The sequence below is a fragment of the Eptesicus fuscus genome, chromosome 6 (assembly GCF_027574615.1).
Source record: "Eptesicus fuscus isolate TK198812 chromosome 6, DD_ASM_mEF_20220401, whole genome shotgun sequence".
Classification (NCBI taxonomy): Eukaryota; Metazoa; Chordata; class Mammalia; order Chiroptera; family Vespertilionidae; genus Eptesicus; species Eptesicus fuscus.
In genome coordinates this window covers 16,288,081-16,305,219 of record NC_072478.1, presented here as the reverse complement: position 1 = coordinate 16,305,219, position 17,139 = coordinate 16,288,081, and the positions used below count along the sequence as shown (strand labels likewise).

General features: G+C 57.5%; 2 protein-coding genes across 4 annotated transcripts; one reads left to right on the top strand and one right to left on the bottom strand.

The window, feature by feature from the left end:
- Positions 1–143: 143 nt before the first annotated feature.
- Positions 144–6,665, top strand: DDX49 (DEAD-box helicase 49). The gene is made up of 13 exons (XM_008156370.3): positions 144–276; positions 1,081–1,204; positions 1,867–1,952; positions 2,041–2,162; positions 2,472–2,659; positions 2,821–2,961; positions 3,597–3,672; positions 3,947–4,023; positions 4,209–4,306; positions 5,305–5,379; positions 5,817–5,905; positions 6,003–6,074; positions 6,160–6,665. The coding sequence occupies exons 1-13, from the start codon at positions 162–164 to the stop codon at positions 6,385–6,387; spliced, it is 1,491 nt and encodes a 496-aa protein (XP_008154592.2). The 5' UTR covers positions 144–161; the 3' UTR covers positions 6,388–6,665.
- A 595-nt stretch (positions 6,666–7,260) lies between these two features.
- On the bottom strand, positions 7,261–15,184 carry HOMER3 (homer scaffold protein 3). Of its 3 annotated transcripts, none has more exons than XM_028132434.2 (10): positions 15,058–15,184; positions 13,328–13,410; positions 13,090–13,246; positions 12,729–12,860; positions 10,658–10,765; positions 9,798–9,922; positions 9,010–9,166; positions 8,586–8,711; positions 8,408–8,494; positions 7,261–7,708 (listed from the first exon to the last, which is right to left on the bottom strand). In XM_028132434.2, the coding sequence occupies exons 2-10, from the start codon at positions 13,339–13,341 to the stop codon at positions 7,517–7,519; spliced, it is 1,098 nt and encodes a 365-aa protein (XP_027988235.1). In that variant the 5' UTR covers positions 13,342–13,410; positions 15,058–15,184; the 3' UTR covers positions 7,261–7,516. The 3 variants fall into 3 exon arrangements, with proteins under 3 accessions (XP_027988235.1, XP_008154590.1, XP_054573227.1); XM_008156368.3 differs by having other exon boundaries at positions 8,601–8,711; XM_054717252.1 differs by lacking the exon at positions 15,058–15,184 and adding an exon at positions 14,222–14,240.
- Positions 15,185–17,139: the final 1,955 nt, after the last annotated feature.

Sequence of the window (17,139 nt, the reverse complement as noted above, 5' to 3'; positions counted from 1 at the left end):
CAGGAAAACCTGGTAAGGATATAGTCGAGACTGGGAATGGCAGAGAGAGTTTAAGAGGGTGGAACATCGCAGGAGTCGGAACCAATCAATGGGAAATTTTCATACGTCATTGGCACGCGCCGGAAGCGCGGCTCACTGGCGTTCAGGGGCTGGCGGCGAGGATGGCCGGGTTCGCTGAGCTCGGTCTGTCCTCGTGGCTCGTGGAACAATGTCGGCAGCTGGGTTTGAAGCAGCCCACACCCGTGCAGCTCGGCTGCATCCCCGCCATCCTGGAAGGTGAGTTGTGGCCGGGCCTCTTCCCTAGGAGGCATCTCCGCTCCTGCCGCCGCCTCCGTTCCCTTTACCCAGGCTGGTCCGGAGAGGCGAGGGGCAGCCTCGGGCGTTTCGGGGAGCCTGGTTCCGGAGGCAGACATGGCAGTGTTGTTAACGACTCACTGTGTGTCCGCGCACAAGTGATGTGACCCTGAAACCGCTGTAGTCTCAGAACTAGGAGGTTTTTGTGAATGACTAACCGATAGTACTGGGAAAATTGACTAGAACTTGCACTACTGTCTTCATTTTACAAATGGAAACCGAGGCTGTCAAGTTTACTGGTAGATCCAGGACTCTGATTCCGTGATTGCACTTCTCCCCACTCTTCCGGCCCAAGCCAGTTTTTGCCATTGCAGAGATGCCCACAGGAAGCCTAGGCTGTGGCAAGTTGGATTAAATACTAGTAAACAAAGGTGAAAGAATCAATAGGGAGCGTAAGATGCAGATTGGAGGAGGGCATTCCGAGTTCCCCGGGCTCAGACCGACTGTGGTGGTGGTGGTGGGGAGGGTTGTCAAAATGAGGTACTAGTTAATAGCATCTTGGATCATGGATATGGGTTCCAGTCCAGTCTGCTACTCACCGGCTGTGTCCCTGGGAAAATCTCTTTGAGTGTCAGTTCCCCCTTCTGTTAAATGGGGATGATAATGGTCTCTCCTAGAATTTGTCAGTGTGCCTGGAATGGAAAGGGCATGGGCCAGTATCAGTCACTGTTCAATGGAACACCTGTCTACACCTAAACTGTTGATGTTGCTTTGCCCTCTGCCCAGGTCGGGACTGCCTGGGCTGTGCTAAGACAGGCAGCGGCAAGACGGCAGCATTTGTCTTGCCCATCTTGCAGAAGCTCTCTGAGGATCCCTATGGCATCTTCTGCCTTGTCCTGACACCCACCAGGTGAGCCCCCCATGCTATGAGAGTGTGGCCTGGGAATGGGAGGTGTCAAGGAAGGCTTCAGTCAGGGGTGCCTTAAAAGATGAGAAGGGTCTCTCACAGGAACAAGTTTGGGGAGAAGTAATCTAGGCAGAGGGAACTGCTAGTACATTCATGCAGAGGTGTGAGGGGCAGGGAACAGGAAGGGCATTGGGGGCTGGGCATATTAGAGCCAGCTTAAGAAGGGCCTCGAATGCCAGGTTAGAATTGATTCTGAGGGAGAGGGCAAGACAAGAGCCCAGGAAGCAGGGACGTGGGCTGAGGAAAGGCCTGGTTGGAGCCAGGGCCAAGGGGACAGAGAGGAGGGCACTTGGACACTGGCTACCCCCAGGGGAGGAGGGTTTCAGGCTTTGGTGACTGGTGTCAAGGCCATTGCTGAGAACATGGGAGGAGGAGAGGCCAGTAGGGGAGGGGCCCTGGGCTGTCCTGGGGCCCAGTCTGTAAGGGGGAAGAGTCCACACAGGCTCCAATGCTAATTGTCAGAGTTTTTGTCCAAAGGAGACAGGAAACCATGGAGGGCATGTGAGCAGAGGAGAGCAGGTCAGGAAGCCCTGGGGGTGGAGATGGGAATGGGAGACAGGTACAGAACCTCTGTGTTACCCAGCCCGGCTCCTTCACACCCACAGGGAGCTGGCCTACCAGATCGCAGAGCAGTTCCGGGTCCTGGGGAAGCCTCTGGGCCTGAAAGACTGCATCATCGTTGGCGGCATGGGTACGGGGGCCCCAGGGAGGCTTTGGGTATGGGACCCCTGCAGTCTTGGACCACCTGCCCAGCCCCACCTCTTGCCCTCCACCTGCAGACATGGTGGCCCAGGCCCTGGAGCTCTCCCGGAAACCACATGTGGTCATCGCCACGCCAGGGCGCCTGGCTGACCACCTCCGCAGCTCCAACACGTTCAGCATCAAGAAAATCCGCTTCCTGGTGAGTTGGCCTGGGCACTGATTCATCCATTTGGAAAACGTGTCCCACAGGCCATCCAGCAGAATGTTAGGAACGTGACAGGGATAGCTCAGGGACCCACAAGAGGTAGACCCAGCGATGGTGGCTGGGAGCAGGCCCTGTCTGAAGAAGTGACATTGGAGCTGAGACAGGTGATGGAGCAGGGCCTCCAAGACCTCAAGGGAGAGTGCTCCCAGGCTCATGGTCAAAGCTGGGAAGGGGGAACATGGGGGAGGCAGGCCCGCCTTGGACAGCACACTCACCCCAGACCCACTGCTGCTGGCGTTGCAGGTGATGGACGAGGCAGACCGGCTGCTGGAGCAGGGCTGCACTGACTTTACCGTGGACCTGGAAGCCATCCTGGCAGCTGTGCCGGCCCGCAGGCAGACGCTGCTCTTCAGTGCCACCCTGACCGACACACTACGGGAGCTGCAGGGCCTGGCCACCAACCAGCCCTTCTTCTGGGAGGCTCAAGCCCCGTGAGTCCACAGCCACATTCCGGGGGTATTCGGGGGGGGGGGGGGGCAGGCAGAGGTGGTGGGGTTACACCCAATACACCCAATGGAGATTATTGCCCATAGGTGGGCAGGGCATTGGCCGAATTCAACAGAAGGGGAAACTGAGGCCTACCCCTTCCCAGGGTGCGCACGGTAGAACAGCTAGACCAGCGCTACCTGCTGGTGCCTGAGAAGGTCAAGGACGCCTACTTGGTCCACCTGATCCAGAAGTTCCAGGATGAGCATGAAGACTGGTCCATCATCATCTTCACCAACACATGCAAGTGAGCTTGGTGGGCCCACAGGTGGCCCGAGGTCACAGGCGGGAGGCACACGGTCAGTCTCCGCACTCCAGGGCCTCTGCTCAGACAGAGGTTTTGGGAGATTTTCTCAAAGAGGCCCAGAGAGAACAAGCCACTCACCAGGGTCACCTCTTCTGAAGGTGGAGCCAGGAATGGGGGATCCTCAGATCTGCCCTTAACCGGAAAGGCCAGGCTGTCCCCATCCTCGGAGCAGCCTGTTCACTAGGTCTAAGGTCCCTGAGGCCCAGTGCAGCAGCACCCCACCCGGGGCAGTGCTCCCCACAGTCCCAGGGGACTGTAGACTTCCGAAGCATGTGAAGGGATTGTCAAGACGCTGTAGACTGTTCTGACATGAGCCAGTAGGTGGGCAGTCCATACCACATTGATGGGACCTCGAAGAACTTACTGGCTACCTGAAAAGTCTGGGTGTGGGGCTGGCTTAGGCTAGGAGAGGAGTCAGCAGAGAGGAGGTCAGCGGGCAAGGCACCCTGCACCTTGCTTGTCCTTACCTATCTGTGCAGGGGCACCTGCCTGGGGTCCTGGGCAGGGGCGGGGGCAAAGAGAGCTTTCCCAGGACCCCAGCTTTGTAGGGGCTGAAAGTGCATTCTTCCCACCAGGACCTGCCAGGTCCTGTGCATGATGCTACGCAAGTTCAACTTCCCCACTGTGGCTCTGCATTCTATGATGAAACAGGTGAGGAGACCCCCATCTGCCCTCCTTGCCTGAGACTCCCAGCCTCCGGGCCTTTGCTAGGCTCTTCCCTCTGCCTGGAGCACTCTTCCTGCCACCCCCCTCTGCCCTGTCTGGCTTTTTTACAGTCCTCTCCCTCCCTGGACTGTGAGCCCTGTGAGGCCAGGACCATCCTGGCATCAGCCCTGGCCTAGGCCTCATACAATAAGTGCTCATTGACTAAGATGGTATTTGACGCCCATCCCCATTCCCCCAATTTTTCCCTGATCCGGCTCAGAAAGAACGCTTTGCTGCCCTGGCCAAGTTTAAGTCCAGCATCTATCGGATCCTGATCGCAACAGATGTGGCCTCCCGGTGAGCAGCCCAGAATACTCCCTCCTATGTGCTGGCCCGCTGACACCGCCACAGAGGGGCCAGAGGGGGAGGCTGGCCTCGGGCAAGGATTGGGCAACCCCTGTTTCACTGCTAAGTGACCTTGGGTGAGTCCCAGCATGGGTTTTACCATGTGGACAGTGGTGCTGATCGGCCTCTGCCTCTAGGGGCCTGGACATTCCCACAGTGCAGGTGGTCATTAACCACAATACCCCTGGGCTCCCAAAGATCTACATCCACCGAGTTGGCCGGACAGCCCGTGCAGGTAAGTAGACAGGGCGGGATGGCCTTTGGGGAGCCATCCTTCCAGATTGCCCACACCGTGAGGAGCCAAAGTCATGAGCTAGTGTGTGTGTGTGGGGGGGGGGAGGGGAAGGTGGGGGGATACAGCCCCAGGTGAAAGCTGTTGGGGAACTGTCCTTTTAAAAGCAAAGGTGGGGGTACTTTGGCTTTTTCAGGGAACCTACATCTGTCTTCTGGGGCATAGCATATACTGCCCCGATCCTCATCAGTCCCTGTTGGCTCACTTCAGTCCTCTTAAGCTCTCAGGGCTGCCAGTTGGGACCTTGCAGTGAGTGGGTGCATGAGCCCTGGTGGATGTGATGTTGCCTGTGGGATTTGGTGTCCAAGTTTAACCCCTCACTGTGACCCTAGCCAGTGACCAAGGAGGCATCCATCTCTGATCCCCAGCCCTAACAGGGAGGGGTACTGCCTTTGTGAGATTTTCTCATGCCTGGAGTGGAGCCCCTTCTCTCCTGCCCTGTGGCCTCAGGCAGATCACATCAGCTTTCTGGACCTTACTGCTTTGTCAAATGACGGGTAACGAGAACATGTCTGTTTGCGGCTGCTCCAAGGATCATGGGCCTTGTCAGCTGTCAGTGCTGGTCCAGCACTAGCTAGTCATTGTCCCAGAAACGGAACGGAGAGACTGGCATGCAGAGATCTGGGCTGAGGCCTGTCACGGCTTATTGCTGACATAACTCAGCCTGGGCTCCCCGGCAGCCATGCCAAAAAGGGATCAGCCACATCACCTGCCTCCAACTCGGGCCAAGCTGGCAAGAGAGCCACCTCTCCCTGGTGTCCTGCAGCTCCCCTGGGACAGATCACCCACTACACAGGTCTTGCTGGGGGTCAAGCCCTGATACCCCAGGCTTCCTTCACCTACCCACCAAGTTCTGTTCCTCAAGAGGAGTCCTGACCTGTCTCTTGATCCCTCATCCTGGCCCCTGGCACATAGCAGGTGACTGTGGTATGTCCTTATAGGGCGGCAGGGACAGGCCATTACACTGGTGACACAGTATGACATCCACCTGGTTCATGCCATCGAGGAGCAAATCAGTGAGTAAGGGGGCAGGAGTGGGATACCCACCTACCTTCTCACACAAGCAAACTTAGACTCCACTTTCCTTTCTATACAACCCCCAAAGTTTCTTTCGCCCAATTATTGAAAGAGAAGCTCCCCATAATGGCCGTCTGGTGGGCAGGGACTTTGGGGAATGTCCTCAAATTCAGAAACACTTGACTTTAAAGAATACTGTCCAAAAAAAGTACTTTTTCCCCAATTCAGTTCTTAGCGTTGGTAACCACACACACACACAAGAGCAGTCTATATCTTACTTAGGTCTGAAGTCCCAGATCTTGCCCACCTGACTTGTATCTGTTAAGACCCCCAGACACCTTGCATGCCCCCCCTCCCCACTCACACTGGGAACTCACTATTGGCTGAAATTCCTCTCCGTCATGTCTGCCCCTCCCCCCCACCATTGTCCCCACAGAGAAGAAGCTGGAGGAGTTCCTGGTGGAGGAGGCTGAGGTGCTGCAGATTCTCACACAGGTCAACGTGGTGCGGAGAGAGTGTGAGATTGTGAGTGTCCAAGAGCTGATCCTTGGGACCCAGGGTGCTCCCTTCAAGATGGGAACTACCCCCCATGACAGCCTCTCCCTCTGCCCCCCATCCCCAGAAACTTGAGGCAGCCAACTTTGATGAAAAGAAGGAAATTAACAAGCGGAAGCAGCTGATCCTGGAGGGAAAGGTGAGGGTGAGCCAGCAGGTGGGAGGCAAGGTTCCTGAGGTAGGGAATAACCAGCTCAGCCACCTCCCTGTCCTCCCCGAGCCAGGACCCTGACCTGGAGGCCAAGCGCAAGGCTGAGCTGGCCAAGATCAAGCGGAAGAACCGGCGCTTCAAGGAGCAGGTGGAGCACGCGTTGCAGCGGCAGAAGGCCGGTGGGACTGGCCACAGGGGCCGTCTACCCAGGGCTCAACCTGAGGCCCGCTCGGCCCCCGGTTCCCGTCTAAGGCCCACTCCGCCCCTACCTGCCCAGCCAGAGACTCCTTCATCACACTGAGGGTTGGAGGGCAGTTTCCCCCTCCCAGGCTGCCGTCCCCCTCAGTGGAGCCCATGGACACCCATGTGCAGTACATGGCTGCTCTACCTGAGGCCCCAGCTGGCCCCTTCTCGAAGCCTTGGCCAAAAGTCAAGCTATAACGGGAAGAACACTGGCCATGTGGCTGGGCCCATCTCCATAAACAGTGACTCCAGCCCAGGGTCACTGAAGGGGGTGCTGTGGACCCAAAAGTGAAGGTGTGTTGTTTGCAGGAGATAATAAACGGGTCTTTTGCCTTACCCAGTCTGACTCTGGGAACAGGAGTAGGAGAGGAGGGTATGGCTTCCTGTGCCTTTTAAGTCCCCTGGAACCTCATGTCACTCTGCCCCGCCCCCCAATTCTTCATTCCTATAGGGCCAGGCCCAAAACTTTGAACTGCAGTGCTGGCTGCTCCAGGTGGGTGACCTTGGGTTGATGAAGTCCCTCAGGGTCTGTTTCCTCGTTTGAAAATGGACATAGCAACTGCATCTCTTCAAATGTGGCCATGAGGCTGGTGAGAGCATCCTCTTCTCGAGAACATGGCTGTGGTCTAGGAACTTGAGTGCCTGCCCACCTCATCGAATCTAGGTTTGCAGCCAGAGTGAAGGGAGGCTTAACCAGGGCCATCTAAGTCCAAACTGGTCTGGACAACATGAGCTGAGCCCCAGGGGATGGGGGCAGCAGGACCAGGCAGTTGTGTCCCCTAGGCACCGCCCCCCATTGGGCTCTGAGCCATCCTGCTCACCTCAAGTGACTTTCCAGCCCTACATGAACAGAGGACAGCTAAGATGTATTGGAGAGGAGACAGGAGAAGGTCCAATGACGGCATTTAGTGTCCACACACCACACACACAGTCATGCTTAGAAATGTAATCTGGGCACCAGCATGTGCCCTGGTGGAGAGTCTAGAAATCTTATACAATGAAAAGCCCCCAACAGCCCCTAAGCTGTAAGCAGCCAGGCCCTCCGTTGGCTGTCAGCCCTGGTCCCTGCCAGGGCAAGTGGCCTGCTGGGCCGCCTGCGGCCAGCCCGTGCCCCAAATGGGAAGCATTTGTGTAGAACCTGCTCCCATCGGCTCCAGCTCCTACAAGGACTGGTGGCCAGGCCAGGCTCAGGGAGCACCCTCGGCTAAGCGGGCCAGGCCCTCCCGCAGCTCGCTCAGCTCGAACAGCCTGACGTCCAGCAGCTGTGCAGCGCGGCCCACCTCAGCCCTTGCCCGTTCGCGCTCAGCCCGAGCCTCCTCCAGGCTGCGCTCTGTCACCCGCAGCTGGTGCTCCAACTCCACGTTGCGGGTTTCCAGGTCCTGCAGGGAGAGGGTGGGCAGGGTTACCAGCCCTGACTGGGGCATCCGTTTCTGAGCGCCATCTCCACAGTTCCCACTGTGGGCCAAGTCCCCCTCCGTCTCTTGATCTCCCCGCTGCCACCTGTGCTGAAGACGCTCCCTGATCCCCCAGCCAATTTGAACACCACAGAACTGATCACGTCCCTCTTCCGAAAGCCCTCCTGTGACCCATCAGGCTGGGGATGAAATCTACATCCCCTTCCTCCTTTCTCTTTCCAGCTCAGCCTCACTGGCTTTGTGGTTCCTTAGACACACTGATACCCTCCCCATCTCAGGGCCTTTGAGGACATGCCCATGAATGTTTCTTGGATAAAGTTTTTAACAACAGCCAGGCCAGCCAGACCTGTGTTCAAATGCAGGCTGGGGAGGTGTGAGGACTTGATGGGGTCAAGAAAGCTCAGCAGGGATTCAAAAATTGCTTGTTGAGTAAATGGATCTAAAACGTTGTACCAATAACAACCGTTTACAAACCACCTCAGACCTTCCATGCATCTGCTCTTCCCAATCCTTCACCTTAGGGTAGATGTCTTCCTGACCCCGTTTACAGATGGAGAAACAGGCTAAAAGGGACCAGCCAGGAAGGGAGGATACCAAACCTGTCTCACACCAGAAGCTGGCTGCCCAAGTGCAGTCACCCCATCTCCTGGCAACCACACACACCTGCACCTTCTGTTGCGTCTCCTCCCGATCCACTGCATCAGGGGCCTCGCGGGGCCCACCAGCCTGGCTCTTGAGCGTCTGGATCTCCTAGTGGAGAAGAGTTCCCAGGGTGTTCTGGGGGTCCTGGCTCTCCCATGGGAGGTCAGGGAAGGTGAGGCCTGGGGACACACATACTCACATGCTCAGTGCTCACCTGGTCCTTGGTTTGCACTAAGGACTCCAGCTGCTCCAGCGCCTGGCCTGGCCCCTCTTTCTCACTGACTGGGGTCGGCTCTGTGGCTGCCTGGGCCTCCAGTTCAGCCACCTGGGTGGACAGAATGGTCAGCAACTCTCCGGGGAATCTGCCTTCTGCTCAGTCCCGCACCCTCTGCTTGGGGTTACCACCCCACCCCTGGCAGGGAAGACTTTAAGATCTGACACACCTTTGAGGTGGGCTCTAAATCAGACCCATTTTACAGAGCATGAAACTAAGGCTCAGGAAAGTAACCTATAGAGATCACACGGCCAGTTGGTGAACCCGGGACAGACAGGACATGTTCAGGCAGGGGCTCCACAGTTGCCCGAGGCCCAGGGTCTCTCGGAGGGAAGAAGGGTCCCCTTACCCGCTGCCGCAGCCGCTCGGCCTCTGCGCGCTGTGCCTCTAGCTGCTGCCTCCACTGGGCGGCGGCCGCGTTGGCCTCTCTCAAGGCGCTCGCCAACTTGTTGTTGCTGTCCTGCAGCGCGAAGAACTCGGCCTCCCATTGTACCTCGCCCACGGAGCTGCGGGGACGCAGGGGTCGGCTTCGGGTCGAGCCAGACCCGCGGCGCTAGGCTAGGGGCGGGGCAGCACTCGGCGGGGGCGGAGCTAGGGCGGGCGGGTTAGGAGGCGGGGCCATGCTGGGCAGGGCTGGTAATTGGACAATGGGCCGAAGCGGGGCGGGCGTGGAGGCGGAGCCAAGGCGCGAAAGTCCGCGGCAGGCGGGTCCTGCCGGAGGGGTGAATGGGACTGGGCGGTGCGATCCCTGTCGCAGGCGGGGTCAGTGTAGGCGCCGGGTGTTTGTTCAGTGAGACAATGGGAATGCGGCTGAGCCCGGCGTCAGCACACGGGGACCCAGCCAGAACGGGGTGGGGCTGGGAGGCTACGTGGGTTAGAACTACCCGGAGGAGGTGTGAGCGGGGCGGGGGCACGGTCATCCCTCGGAAGGCGTGGCCAAAGCCGGAGCGCGTGCAAGGGCGCGGTCGGCTCCCGAACTCCGGAAGGGGCAGGATTGTTGGGGTTAGCCGCCTCTGGGTCCCCAGGCTTTGGGTCCAGAGTCAGATCCGCCGCCCGTCGCGCCGGGGCGGCTTCTGAGAAGCTGCTCGCGCAGCCCCACATCCTGCCGCGACCCTGTACCCCGCCCAACCCCCTCACCCCTCTGACAGCATCTTCTTGAGCCGCTCTCGCTCCGCGGGGCCCGGGGCTTCCGCGCTCTGGCTGCGGAACAGTTTCTCGTCGCTGGGGGGACCATTGGTGCTGATGAGGGGGCTCGGGGGCACCTAAGGGTGTGGACAGAAGCGGGGTCACGGGGGGGGGGGTGTCAGTCAAGGACCTGTTAGAAGATCATGGTTAGGGTCAAGACTGATGTTACTGAGGTCATGGCTGAGAGCAGGCATCCTTCCCCTGTCACCCATCCTCCATGGTTCCCCGTGACCCCCCTAGACCAGAGTTCTGGACTCTGGCCCCCAACCTTGCCTGCCTGAGCTCTCACCAATTCCCCAGCAGCAAACCTGACGCAGGTCAGTCTAAACCCAGAGATCATCAAAATGTGCCCTGGGCGGGCATGGGGAGCAATCTGAAACCTTAGAACAGTACCCCTCTGGGGCCAAATTTCAACATCCATTTCAGGAAGCCCTCTCCACCATGCTGAATTTCTTATGAATTCACCTCAGGAGCCCTGAGGGCAGGGGCCAGCCTGCCTTTTCATCTCTGTAACCCCAGTCCAGCCTTGGGCCTGGCACACAGTAGGTGGTTAATAAATTACACTGAGTAAAGTCATGGGGGAAACTGCCCGGGGAACAGTTCTTTACTCCACCCGCTCATCCATTTGAGCTGGCTTTCTGGTCGTCCCTGACCCAAAGCTAGGCCACATTCCTCCTGACATGCTCCATGGCACCCACACTCCTCCTCCGTGGTCCCTGCCACAACTTGTGAGCATCTGGTTCTGGGCACCAGCACATCACAACGCAGGAACAGACCCCCCTTCTTCTCCCCATGGGACAGGGAGTGCTGACCTGGTGAGTGGAGAGCCCCAGGGCTGGACTGGTGAGCTCCCCCCCATCCTGAGATTTCTCCCTCGCCAGCCTCGCTGCTTCCTTCACTTCCTGGAACTTCTCAGCAAACTGAGGAGAGGGGACAGAAACAGTCAACAAACCCCTGGCCCCCTCCCCTGGGCCCCAGCCAGTTACCTTCCAGCCAGAGCCATCCCTGTCCCAAAGGGAACTCTGTGCATCCCCTCATCTCATGAACTGGGCAAGGGGAAGAAGGCTTGGAAAATGATGCCCCAGAGGGCAGAGTGAGCTGGAGAGCAGCGGGTGGGATGTTCATGGGGGAGGCTTACATTGAGCCGCCCGGGAAAGGAATTGCCTTTCCCTCTCCATCAAGCTTATTTCAGCAAGGAGAGCCTCAGGTGGTGGCTAACCTGTCTTTAATGTGTGGAACACATGCAAATATCCTGGTATGACAAAGAGAAAGCAGGTCTTGGGGTCTCAGCCCTAGCCAGGGAGGAAGTGACTGTCCTGTTCTCATTTTTGTTATATTAATTTTTGTTTGTTTTTAAGATATATTTTTATTGATTTCAGAGAGGGAGAGGGAGAGATAGAAACATCAATAATGAGAATTACTGATCTGCTGCCTCCTACTCAGCCCCTACTGGGGATCGAGCCTGAACCCTGACAGGAATCGACCTGTGACTTCCTGGTTCATAGATCGATGCTCAACCACTGAGCCACACCAGCCAGGCTGTATTAATGTTTTTACATTTGCTGCCCATATCAGCTTTCCAGTTAGGGTACAATACCCCTACCCCCTTTTTTTTACTTTAAAATAAATCTCCTTAGCTTGAAAATAACTTTTTTAAAAATATATTCTTATTGATTTCAGAGAGGAAGGGAGAGGAAGAGAGAGATAGAAACATCAATGATGAGAGGGAATTTATTGGCTGCCTCCTGCATGCCCCGCACTGGGGACTGAGCCTGCAACTCAGGCATGTGCCCTTGACTGGAATTGAACCTGGGATCCTTCAGTCCACAGGCCGACGCTCTATCCACTAAGCCAAACCAGCTAGGGCAGTTTGAAAATACTTTTTAAAGGAAATATTTAGCGCTGGCTGGTTTGGCTCAGTGGATAGAGCGTGAGCCTGAGGATTGAAGGGTCCCAGGTTCAATTCTGGTCGGGGACACATGCCCAGGTTGCGGGCTCAATCCCCAGTGTGGGGCATGCAGGAGGCAGCCCATCAACGATTCTCTGTCATCATTGATGTTTCTATCTTTGTCCCCCTCCCTTCCTCTCTGAAATCAATAAAAACATTTTTTTTAAATAAAGGAAATATTTACAGATATACAGCCACTTGATTTATGCAAAGGGGCTGGCGCAATTCACTGGGGGCAAATGGTCTTTTCAAAAATGACCCAAGATCACCGGGCCAGTGTGAGTCAGTGGTTGAGCGTCGACCTATGGATTCCAGGTCAGGGCACGTGCATGGGTTGTGGACTCAATCCCCAGTAGGGGGTGTGCAGGAAGCAGCCAATCAGTGATTCTCTCTCATCATTGGTGTTTCTATCTGTTTCCCCCTCTCTCTTACTCTCTGTAAAAATAAAAAAATATGTATTTTTTTAAATGGCCCAAGATCAACTGGATACTTCTGTGGGAATAAATACTCCTACCATACACTACCCACAGAAGTAAATTCAAGCCCTAAATATGAAAGGAAAACAAAAGCTAATAGAAGAAAATCGTCATGCCCTCAGCGGGACTCAGCACAAACCAACCATCCAGGGAAACAATGGATAAAACAATACTGACGTCTAAAGACAGCAGAGGGTGGAGGGAAAGGATGATACAGTGCTAGTGTGTATGGGGAAGCACCCAGCCCATTCCTGGAACCCAGAGAGGGGCAAGGCGTGTTGAAATTGGAGGTGTCCTGCAGAGCTGGGATGTGAGTCAGGGAACAGGGAAGGGCTTCTGGCTTGTCCACTTCTGCAGCTGGAAAGGTGGAGGCCCGGCACCTGACCAGGGGCCCCAGTGCACCCAAGAGATGACACAGACCCAGCCCTGACCCTCCCACCATGTACCCCCGAGGCCCACCTGGGTTAGATGCTGTTCAGAAGCAAAGCCAAGGCCGTAGACAGTGTTGGCACGGCTGTCTGCCCATTGTCCGAACTTCTGGGAGGTTTTGGTAAAGGTCATGTTGGGGGTGACAGTACTGTTGATAATGGCCTGAGGAAAGGAGAGGAAAGTTCAAGGTCAATGGAACTGTTAATAATGAATATGAGAGCAACTCGGGTATCACTTTCTATTAGTGCCTCCAAGATCCTTGTCTGAGCCATTTCACGAGGAAGAGACTGAGGCCCAGAAAGGGTCAGGGCTCCTCTGGACCTGCCCCTGGGCACACAGCAAGGCAACAACCAGATCCAGGCCCACCACCCCAGCCAGGCCCTGCCAGGACCTTGGCACCCCCAATGCTGATGATCCGGTAGACGTTGCGGGTGGCATCGTAGAAGTAGGAGACGGTGAGGGCGTGCTTGCCCGCAGGGATCCAGTTCCGCTTGGTAGCTGGGTCGATCTGGAACACATGTGCCCTTGTGCTGAAGATGGGCTGCTCCCTGCATGGGGAGAGGGTGCTCAGTGGGGACGAGGCACTGCCCCGAGGGCGCAGGGCCAAGCCGGTGGAGGCAGGGGCTCACCTGGCTGTGGACATTGGTCAGGCTGGGCTAGGTGGGCTTCCAAGGGGCAGCCAGAGAGGTGGCAGGAGCTGCTGGTTCGGCCTCTGGGGTAGAAAGGACTTGTGAGTGTCCCCCCAGGACAGGCTGAGGGAGGCCAAGCAGGTCCAACCTCAGGACTCACCACCAGGTGCACCATTCTTGGAATTTCAACCACAAAGGTAAGAGAATCAGTAGATCACTCAGATCAAGGAGACCCTGACTCTCTCCACCCGGAGAAGCTCCTACAACACCCTGGGCAAGAGACGGCTCTCTGAGAGGAGTCTGAGAGGTGGCCCCTGACCTCTCAGCATAAACCTAGCATCATCGGGGTTATTAAGTCCTTGGTGAAGCCCCCTCAATCTCAGGGTGGGTTGAGGAGGCCAAAGCCAGAGCCTCCAGCAAAAACTGTGGCATCACCAGGTGCCTACTGGGAGACCAATCCCCACTGGCCTCCCAGAGGGACCCCTTCATTTCCACTCTAGGACACAGGCACAGACTTAGTGTCAAAGTCCAATTAGGGAGCCCCCCCCCCCATCCTCGTCAAAAAGACAAGATGCAGCCAAACAGGACCACCCTGGTCCCCACTACCAGATCTCCCATCACCAGTCACTGCCAATACCAAGGGGGCTGAGTGGAGCCAAGGTTGGGATATGGGCTCCCCACACGCCTCTCTCTAGCCACCACCCCACAGCAGCCAGGAATAGCTGCGGGGGACAGGGACATGGGGTGATTTTTTGACCCTCCCCCTGCCCCTCAAACTTGCATCCAGGGTATCTGCAGGGGACTCAAGAGGGACCTGGGGGAGGGGAGGCAAGTTGGGGGAAGGGACACCCGGGCTTAGTGGTCTCCGTGGTCCGAGGGGGACTGCACCCCCACCCGAGTCCTGGGCAGCTGCTGTCCTGGTCACGGGGTCTGAAATCCGAGCCCCTGGTGGGGGAGGGGCGACAGCTCTGGCCGAGGTTGGGGGCAGTCCTGGGTCAGGCTGGGGCTCCGGGGTCCCAGGAACTCCGGCCCTTCCGGCCGGGGCGCTCCAGCTGTGACTTGTACGTTTGGGAAAAGTTACTCACCAACTAGTCATGCCCCTCACGCCGCTGGCAGTAAGGCTCCCGGAGGGGGCCCGACCCCGCCCGGTGCCCCGGATCCTTAATCGCTTGTGCGGGCGAAGCCCACCCCACGTGCCCCCGTCAGGACTGAGTCCCCACACGCGTCAGGAGTGGGGCGCCCAGTGCGTGCCACAACTTCGGGATATGCGGTCCCCAACCTTGGGACTTCAAGATCCTCGTGACGTCCCTGATTCCGGGTCCAGAACTTCGGGACCATAGTATCTGCCTTCTCCAACCCCAGGCCCATAACTTCGGGGATCCTCCGCGCCGCCCCGATTCCTGAGCTTTCGGGACCCTCTGCCCCCTTCCATGCCCAGGTCCAGAATTTCGGGGTCCCTTCGCGCCCTCCCCAGGTCTGGAACTTCGGAGACACCTTCGCAGCCTCCTGCGAGGCTGGGCGAGGAACTTTGGGAAGCTCTCACTGTCCCCTTCCTGACTCGAGCTACGGAACTTCGGGCCCCTGAGCGCCCGCAAGACCGGGTGCTCCGGGGCTTCCCGGACCGCCCCCAGCCTCCGCATCCAGAACTTCGGGGTCCCCCGCGCCCTCCCTCGGCCCTGCAACTTCGGGGCCCCCCGCGCCAGCACGCAGTCTCGGTTGGCCAGGCTCACCCTGCCGGCTGGGCTCCCCGTGAGTGTCCCGGCGGAGTCGGGTGCGGCCCGCGGCGCCGACTCCCCGCGCCCTCCGCGCCGCCCGCGCCTTTGTCTGCGCTGCCGCTGCCGCCTGCGCCGCCTCCGGTCCCATTGCAACGGGTCCCGACGCAGCCGCCGCCCCGCCTCCCCGCCTCCCCGCCCCTCCACATCCCCGAGGTCTCCCGCAGCTCCCCCTGCCGGCCCTCCGCAGCGGGGCGGGGGAAGGAGGTTGGGAGAGCCCGGTGCGCTGGAGAAAGGGCTGGGAGGGCGGGGAGTAAGGGTGGGTAAGGGGGCTGGGGTGCGGGAGGGACATTGACCCAGACCCAGAGACGGAGAGACTGGGGAGAGAGGCAGAGACTCAGGAGACGGGCAGACAGAGAACTGTAACAAGACAACTGTGCCAATGCCAACGACGCTTGGAGGATGTGTGTTAGGGTCCCAGAATCCAGGATGGAGGGAGTGAATGTCGGTGCCCAGTTCCCTCCAAATGGGCGAGTCCCCTGGAGGTCCGCCTGACCGGATTGCTCCTCTGGTCAGGGGCAGTGCACCCCTTCATATCCATGTCAGGAGCAGGGCCTTCTGCCAGGAACAGCTGTGATCGCCTCCCCGGCCCGGCCTGCCCCAGGTCACAGAATGCCATCGCGTCCCTGAAGCTCTGAGCCTCACCACAGTGAAGCTTTCTGACAACTCAGAGGTTTTGCTTTTCGTCTTCTCTGTCACATCTCCCTCTTCCTTTATTTCTGTTTCCCTGACAAGAATCACACATCTGAGCTAGGAGCTTCAAATTACCTTTAGGTGAATTCTGGAGACTTAGTCCCAGGCCAAGATCTGAGTGGACGCCCTCCAGGACTTTGCCCACGCTGTTCCCTCCACCAAGCATACCCTTCCTTCAGACTCATGTTCTGCCTTGTCCTTCCAGGCCTGGCTCGATCTCACCCTGTCCTGTCCCATGCCCCCATCCCTTTCTGTGATATCCCTGATGTGTGTTACCTGTTTATTTGTTCATCTGTGGCCAGAGCGGGGCACTCCTGGAGGGCGGGCACACCCTGGACCCCCAGCCTCGCTGGGGAGATGGAAGCACAGACTCAGTTTCTAACTTCACCAGGCATCTGCACCAGCAAAGGATTTGGCTTTGCTCTCAGGCCCGAAGCCACAAAATGCATGAACAAAGAGAATACCGTCTGTTCTGTGCAGAGTGACTTTTCCTTATTACCAAAAATATAATTTAAAAAAAAATAGTAACTGGAAAGGTGCCGGCAGGGCCAAGGTTTCTGGAAGCCATTCAGGGTGCGCTGAGTGCCGGACGGCTACAGCTCTGTAGCTAAGGGCCACTTGGCCCCTCGGTGGGGAGGGGCCCGGCCAAATTCCCTCCCTGTGTGGGCAGAAGGCAACAGCATGAGAGAAAGTGGGGAGGTGAATCCTCTCCTGGGTCCCCCTCAGGCTCTAGGAGGGGCCGGGGTCGTGCTGGCCTTGAGCAGCCCTAACCTGATATTGTCCTAGTCAAGTCCAAACTGAGGGAGTGGCTTTGTCAATTCGGACTCCAGTTTTCTCACCTGGAGAATGGGCTGATGCTCACAGGGCTGAGTGCGGGAGGAGGCAGGGAGAATCCAGGTGACACCAGTAAGCTCCTCACTGTCCCCTGGATATAGACACAGACTCAGGCCTCTTCTCCTTGCAGGGCAGAGTGGCTGACCACAAGCAACAGCTTTCCCTTCAGGTCGAAGAAGGACGTGCAGGAATGAGCAGCTTGTCACAGGAGGGACCAAAAAGGAACTAAAATGGCTTGTTTGGCTCTAGGGAAGCACTTTGCCGGGTGAACTTAGGGTTAAATCTGACCCAACCTTTGAACTAAGGCTAAATGCTCTCTGCTCCCTGGAGGGCTCCTGTCCTATCAGATCAGGGGAAGCCTGTCATTCTTCCCCAAAGCCACACACCCAACCACATGGCATGGGTCACCATGGCCACCTAGATCTGTTATAGCACGATTTGGGTACTGTCCACCTCTTCTGCAGCTTTGCTCCAGCACCTAGAGCAAGCCTGATCTGCAGCAGGAACGCTGTA